General features: G+C 37.8%; 1 protein-coding gene across 1 annotated transcript; it reads left to right on the forward strand.

Annotated features, from left to right (window-relative positions):
* The first annotated feature begins 6,899 nt into the window (after positions 1 to 6,899).
* Positions 6,900 to 7,512, forward strand: LOC103601485 (RNA-binding motif protein, X-linked 2-like). The gene is given in 2 exon segments (XM_008585900.1): positions 6,900 to 7,063; positions 7,065 to 7,512. Coding segments are annotated over 2 exon segments (612 nt in total).
* The last annotated feature ends 402 nt before the right edge of the window (positions 7,513 to 7,914 follow it).

Genomic DNA, 7,914 nt, shown 5'->3' on the forward strand with positions numbered 1-7,914 from the left:
ATGAAGAGTAGAGACGGAATCAAGGTGATTATCTGAAATATAGGCATAAAATCTAACAAAATGACTTTTACCACAAATAACCACATCTGTGATTTTTTCACATGAATTATCTGTTTAATTGCTTCAGTAATTGACTTAGCTCTGGAATTTTATCTAAACCCTCTTTGTTTTGGCCATTGAAACTTTTTTTTTTTCCTTCACTATTTAAAACATATAAATATTGAGAAGATAAATGAGACTGACTACTACCCTTTTTATAGGCGGTACGGAGAATAAAGGCAAAATACAAAAGTAAAATCTTAAACAGTTCATGTTATTTTGGGTGGAAATTTTCCTGTTACTTTTGATCAATGTTTCTTAGTCTTGGGAAAAACCTTAGGGAACTAGCTTCCTAAATTATTTCTATGGGGTGTAAATTCACCTTCTGTTTCTCCAAATAAGTTATTTATTTTTAGAGAAAAATCAATGTTGAAGTTGAGACTTTATCAGGTTAAGAAGCTTAAATCCAGTGATAAAAATGCTCACTCTCTTTCCTACTCTTTATCTGTTTGAGTTCAGGTATCTGTGAACCTCTAGAGGAAATCTTTGCTTCTTTTCCCCCCTCACCTTCCTACTGGTCTTACAGTCAAAGAGGTAAGGGGTATGATGCTTATTGTCTAAATGCCAAACATAAATTGAATCGTTTAATGAGTTCAGACCTAAAGGAAAGGAATAGAAAGAAAGGAGGCATATCGTTTTTCTCAAAGAACAAAATAAGTCCCCCATTCATTTAGTATTCTGCTGCGTTTGGCATGTACTCTCTTCCTGCTCTTGCTTTTGTTGTTTATGTTCAAACATCTAAATGCATTTATCAGATTGCTTTTAGAGACTGCCTGTGAGGATAGGGATTTGCATTCACTTTCAAAGATCACAGCATCTTGTTATAGAAAACATTCACACTGCTACAAAAAGCAGCAGTTTATACTTAAAATACACAAGTGTCACTTGAAATCTAAGCTCTTGAATAAGAAGGAGGACATCTGGTCACACTCCTTATGCTCCGTTTCCTCCCACAGTCTGAAAAATTGCATAAAAATTTCTCAGCAAGTAACCAAACAACTATGAAGTATAATAAAAACTTGCTAATTTACCCTCCATTGATTAAAAACCATTAAAAAAGTCCTTAAAGTACTGAAGTTTAGAGTCACAATTATGTAACATCAACTTAGAAGAGTTCAGAAGGTATAAGAGTTAAGTGAACAACCTCTTCAGAGGACTTTTGTAAAATTTCAAAGAAAATGAAATAGTATACAATATTATAAGGAGTTTATGGTTCTGACTTGTTCATTACTCTCGAGTAGACTTCTCTCCACCAAACCAGTCACAATCAGTTCATATTAATAAGAGATTTTATTGTACACTCACATTTCTGTCAGAGATGCTATTTTCCCAGATACTCATGTGACTTGATTATTTTTCTTTAAATTTCCATTCAAATATCACCTAGATAAAACAGATTTCCCACTGTCTCCAGGGCACAGTCTAGCTCTCACCCTGCCTTGTTATTTTTTTCTCCGTAGCTCTCACCAGCCACTCGACATACTGTATATTTATTTGTTTGTCTCTAGCTTTCCACTAGAACGTAAACTTTATGAGAGCAGGGAATTTACTGTCTTTGTAATTCTTTTTCCCAGTGCCTGTAAAGGGTGCACAATAAATAGTTGTAGAGTGAAGGAACAAATAGTATTTGCTTAACTCAGATGCAAAAAATTGACTATGGAAAAGACATATTGATAAATAACTAGTAGAATGTTAACACAATCAGAAAAAGGACCTTTCTTTTCATTTGGATGTCTCATATCTATTTGTTGTTTTTTTTGGGGGGGAGGGGGAGCTGTGCTTGAAATGTAGGCATTCAGCCAAGAGGCTGCATGCTGACTAATGAGAAAGAGATACACATTTAGCCCAGCCATATTCATACATTCTATATTCATTTTTCTCTAGTGACATTTTAATATATTTTGGTGAAGATATTCCCAAGATAATGAAGATATGTTGAGTGAGCACAGAAAGTGATGAGTCTTTTTTTCCATTATCAAGGACAAATACAGGTGTGTGAAATATGCAGAGCACTGGAAGTATGGAAAGAAAATGAGAGAATCCGAAGTAATGAAAAGAAATTAAAACTCTCCAGTAATTGAAAGAAAGGCCAAACTGAAAACATAAATCTGTAGACTCAGCAAGGATTTACACTGAGTGGACCAATGGCTTTCATGATGTGATTCATTTTGAAAAAATGTCATTTCCATTGCCAAGTAGAGTTCATGGCTTAGTGAAAATTTCATCTTCAGTCTAATCACATGAGCCAAAATTTGGCCTTATATCTTCTGATATGAGAAATGAATTATTTCTAGCTTATTTGTAAGCTCCTAAGCATAATATCAAGGAGAGGCAGTCACAGCTAAGGTGAGATCTTGGTATATTTGCATTAGACCTTATGCTATACACTGAAATTTTCTTGTAACATTACATTAAGTAGCATAAAGATCATTTAATTCAACAGTGCTTTGGACTCTGTCCAAATGACCAAGAAAGACATCAACTCACTTGTAACAGTCTTGATGGTCAGATCAAAGGGTATGTGATAATGAGTTATTTTCACTACACAGAGACTCATAGAACATTAAGGCAGGGAAGAATCTGGACAGGTCATCTAAAGCAGGGCCAAGTCTGAATCAACCCAGATAGATATCACTGGGTTTGGGGGACAGGTTTTAAAGAACAACTATTACTGATCAGTGTTTTTGAAATTGATCATGATGCAGTGAATTGAATTAGAACATTTCCTCTAATACTGCTTAGACAATAACAAAATTAGGGCAAGTAGTTTGCATAGTTTGTGCCCAAGGGTACTGATGATTAAAATTAATCCAGCTATTTTATTGAGAGGATGAAGAATCTAACTGGATGGTGGGTTAGGCAGTAGTAGCTAATACTAATAAAACTCACATAGTGTAGGTTAGCCTGCATTTGCAGGTCTGCTATATATTGGGCTCCATATATTATACACTAAAATTTTATTTCAGTCTGTTTCCAAAAATTCAGGGACTAGGTTATTTAATTCAGTCACTGAGTTGATGTCCAGTTCTTCTGACTGGAGTTAAGTGGATATTTATAGAAGTAGAGGAGCAAAAATGGAAGCCAGAGAGTAAGTGTAAAAGGAGATGCACAGGTCTGCATCATGTCAGTTGTCAAGCTGAGACTTAGATCAGGAGTGGGACTGCTTAGTATCATTCTAGATGACCACAGCTACTTAGATGCTCTTCTGTTGAAAATTGTCTACTTGGTCATCTGGGGGAAAGAACTAAAATTCACCAAGTTGAGTTGGCAGGCTTTTCAAAACTCAGCAGGTGAAGTTATCATACTTAAGAGGAATATGTATTTAAATTTAACAAGATTGTTATAAGTCATGTCACCTCCTGATGAGATCCTCTATACACGTGTCTTTTTGCAAGTTTCTTGATTACTTTTCTAGGTTTATCCAGGCTTTATTTGTTTGTTTGTTTATGGAAAATGACAGATACAAATTGACGTAGGAAGATGCCACTTGTTTTAAGCTATAGCCAGTATTTCCATTTGCTCTAGTCTGTATTCTCCCAAATTGGTCAACTTCCAAAAGTAATCTTAGAGCATGAAAAAAATAAATAATGATCTGAAATACAATACATATTTGAAAAGCTTATTCTTTTATCTTATCAAGTGGTGCAACTTTTGCCAAGATATATAGGATGAGTTTTCTCATATGATATTTAATCAGTATAATATTTTTCTTGTTTGAGATAACATTAATTTAATTATACTGTTTATCGGAATGAAATATACAGAATACAGAATACAGGACAAATTATAATTAGGTCTCTGTGAACTTCCAACATAGTTTTCTCTAACAGTCACATATGAAAAGGAAAAAAAAAAGCAACATAAAGGCTTGTTTTCCTGAAACACCATCTGTTATTTTTGTTTGAATTAAGCTCAGTACTCCAAAGGTTATGGATACTATGCAGTAATTAGCACCATTATGGTAAATGTTGTTATGTCTCTGTATTGGACTTCCACAATTATACAACTATGAAACTCCATAATGATCTCTTTTATCAGAGGTATGACTAAATTTCTTACTTGCTCTATGATATGGACAATGCAATATTGCACTGTCATTTTGCTTACTCTGAAATGCAAATAAAATAGATCTTTTTGCATATTTCCCAGGTAATTGTTGTATTCTTCATACCACTTATACAGAGACTTTGAAGAAAGTGGTCATAAAATTGTTGTCAAATATCTATAAATTCTATTGATTTCTCTACCTGAGGGAAATTAGTTTTTTCTTAATTATAAGACAATGAGATTCCCTTCCCCAAAGGGAGGCCAACAAATTTCCAGTACTTTTATATACCGTATGAATATCAATAAATTCTTTGTACATCATTTTTCCCCCTGTAAAGCAAGACTAAAATACTCTTTTGGAACAGTTGTGCAGAAATATTTAATTGCATGGCATGTGGTTACAGATATTTTATATAGAGGCTATATCTGTCTTTTAACTTACAATTAAGATGACAGATTTAGGATTCATGTTTCTCAAGCATCGCTCTTGTGATATTAAAAAAAAAAATTACACTTGAAACAAACCAAAAAAGAAAACTAAATGGTGTTTATACAAAGCTATTCAAACTAGGGCTCTCACCCGGGCTATAAATTCCAGTAGAGAGTCTTTGAAAATTCGCAAGACTCTAAAGAGTACAGCTGTGGTCTGGCCATGAACTTCTTCAGAGTCAGTGCTGTGTCATTGGGTGCTTTGGTCAGTGTCAGGGATTGCCACCTCGTTAATTCATCTAATGGTAATAATGATAACAACATTAAGTGCACATTCAGTATGTACTGTGTGTTTTGCATAAATAAACTCACTCAATTATGACAGCAAACTCCTTATGATAAGTGCCATTATTATTTCCATTTCACAGGGGAGGAAATTGAAGTAAGATAGTCTGTAGTCCTGGGGAAGGAGGTGGCAAATTTAAACCTAGGCAATCTGGCCTCAGGGTAAGGCTGTGCTCCTAACTCCCCAAGAAGGCAGTCAGCAGCTGAGCCTTGCAAACTTCATAAAGGAAGGCCAGAGCATAAGCGAGGGCTCAGACTCTATAAAACTAGCAAGCCTTTAAATAGTACTTGTATTATAGCAAGCATCTTGTATATATCAACTCATTTAATCTAAGAAATAGGAACTCTTTTTATCTTTATTTTACAATTGTGGAAATTGAGACACCAAGAAATTAAATAATTTGCCTACCACTACTGTAGTGATAGAATTGGGCTTTGAACTCAGTCTAACTCTAGAGTTCATGTTCTTTGCCTTTATGAAATATTGTGTAATACTTTGAAAACTTATCAACTTAACTGATTTACAGGCAGACTCAGGTTATGGTAGCCAAGTTTAGGAGAAGGAGGAGAAAACATGAAATGTCTTTTAAAAGTTAAAATTCAGTAAAAAGGAGAGAAATATATCCCATACTTATCAAGAACAGTAATAAATGGTCACTCTACAATTTAGTCTCTATTTATGCTCTCATTTTAGTTAGTACTTGTTATGGGTTAGATTGTGTCTCCCCTGCCCCACAAAATTTATATGTTAAAGTTTTAACCACCATTACCTCAGAATACAGGATGACCTTATATGGAAATAGGGTCTTTACAGAGGTCATCAAGTTAAAGTGATGGGCCCTAATTGAGTGTGACTGGTGTACTTACAAAAGAGGAAATACGGACACAGACAGGCATAGAGTGCAGGCAGTGTGCAGGTGCATAGGGAGAAGAAGGTCATCTACAAGCCAAAGAGAGAGGCTTGGATCAGATCTTTCCGTCACAGCCTTCAGAAGGAACCAACCTTCTACTTAGGCGTCTAGCTTCCACAACTCTGAGACAATAAGTGTCTGTTCTTTAAGCTACCCAGTTTGTAGTACTTTGTTATGGCAGCCCAAGCAATCTAGGAGAGTCTGGACAACCAGCCTTTCGTATACAGAGACTGGAGAGTTCCAGCAACTCAGACAGCATCTCCAAGTCTCTCTCATTCCTTTTCTGTCTGACAGGCTACATCTCTCATTCTTCTGTTTTTCTTGCAGACAGTCTTTCTTTACTTTTTCACTCATGAGACTACACCAGAGTGGACAGGCCCCCACAAACTAACCAATGCTTACCAAAAAGTTTAAATCTTGATTCCAAATTCACAGGAGACAGAATATAATAGGCCTGATTGAGGTCAAGTGTCTATTGCTATTTCAGTCAGCTGTGGAGGCAGGGCCACATAGGGCAGACATGGCTGCTAGGAGCAGCTTTCTAACTGCATGCCTTGTGACTTGTTGGCCTCCATAATCAGACAGCCAATTCGTTGTAATAAATCTCTCTCTCTCATCTCCTATTGGTTCTGTTTCTCTGGAGAGCCCTGATTAACATAATGGGAACATGTTAAGTAATCTCAGTCTAAGTTTCTGCTGTGTAACATATCAAATGCTTACCCATTATAATTTGGCCAAATTGAAACTAGCACATTGTAGGCTTTCAGAACATTTTATTTGGAAAAAAGGTGAAGTACTAGAGTTACAACTTTCCACGATCAGGCACCATTTCAGAACAGAAACCTTTGTTCAAGTCTGGTCATTCTATATTGAAAGTGGACTATATTAGAACTTTCAAACTGATGAACGGACTACCACAAAAAGTTAATGGTTAAATGGCAAAGGAGGGCAGGGCAGGGACTGGGAACCTGCCTTGAGGGCCTCGCTGGAAGCGGTGCCGCCTGCATCCTCCTGAAGTGGGCATAGTGCAGCCACCAGGGGCCATTGTGTGGCACCCGTCCCACAGAGATGAGTCCATTCACCAGTGTGAAGCTGGTCCGAGAGTTGAGTGAAAGGGAGGCTGATGTTGTGGTGGCTTCTGAGGCCTCCTGGCCCTCGGTGTACGAGGACAGTGCCTGGGTCTTCCTGGGAGGGTTTCCTTATGAAATGATGGAAGGAGGTATCCTCTGTGTAGGGGGAGATTGTTAACATGAATCTCGTGAGGGACAGCAAGATAGGGAAGTCTAAAGGATTCAGTTTTATCTGCTGTGAAGACCAGAGGAGTACAGTTGTGGCGGTTGACAATTTTAATGGAATCAAGATGAAGGGAAGTACTACCCAAGTCGGTCACATTTCTAACTATCACCCTCTTGAGACTCAAGGTATTGAAGATGCCACCGGAGAGCTCCGGGAGATGGGCCATGGGGCTCAGACCCCTCCACCCAGTTCATCTGAAGGCTCCAGTGACGAGGCACTTTCACGACAGCGCAAACACGAAAAACAGAAAAGACATAGACCAAAGAGAAGATTGCTGCACGAGTCAAAGACGAGGAGGGACAGGAGGAGCAGCCTTTGTCCATGTCAGCTGGAGACCACATTCAAAAGAAGGACTCCCAAGGCGCCAATAGATGTACCAAGGTGAAGCTGGAGTCTGGTGAAGGGTAGAAGCCCTAACCAAGTTGCCCTGGGGACAGGACAGCTGCTACAGGTGACAGTTTCCTGCAGGGCAGACAGGGACCTAGAGAGGGGCATGAGGAAACAGAACCTGGGTTCTGAGCCCAGCCCGTGAGCAGAGGCAGGAGGAAGAAAGAGGAGAGTAGGGATAGGGACAGAGATTAAAGCTCAGACACATTTTAGCTCATCCAAAGACAGCCACACAAATTCTCCAATCCCAGTGACCACAGGCCACACAGGCTGCAGCCTGCTCAAATCCTCATGTTTTGAAATTAAATGTGATATTTAAAATGCTATGGGATGGAACTTGTTGTTTTATAATTTCTATAAAGAAGAATCTGGGGCAGAATTTCTTTACAATTTGAAATCT

This window comes from Galeopterus variegatus, unplaced genomic scaffold, assembly GCF_000696425.1.
Source record: "Galeopterus variegatus unplaced genomic scaffold, G_variegatus-3.0.2 Scaffold3752, whole genome shotgun sequence".
Classification (NCBI taxonomy): domain Eukaryota; kingdom Metazoa; phylum Chordata; class Mammalia; order Dermoptera; family Cynocephalidae; genus Galeopterus; species Galeopterus variegatus.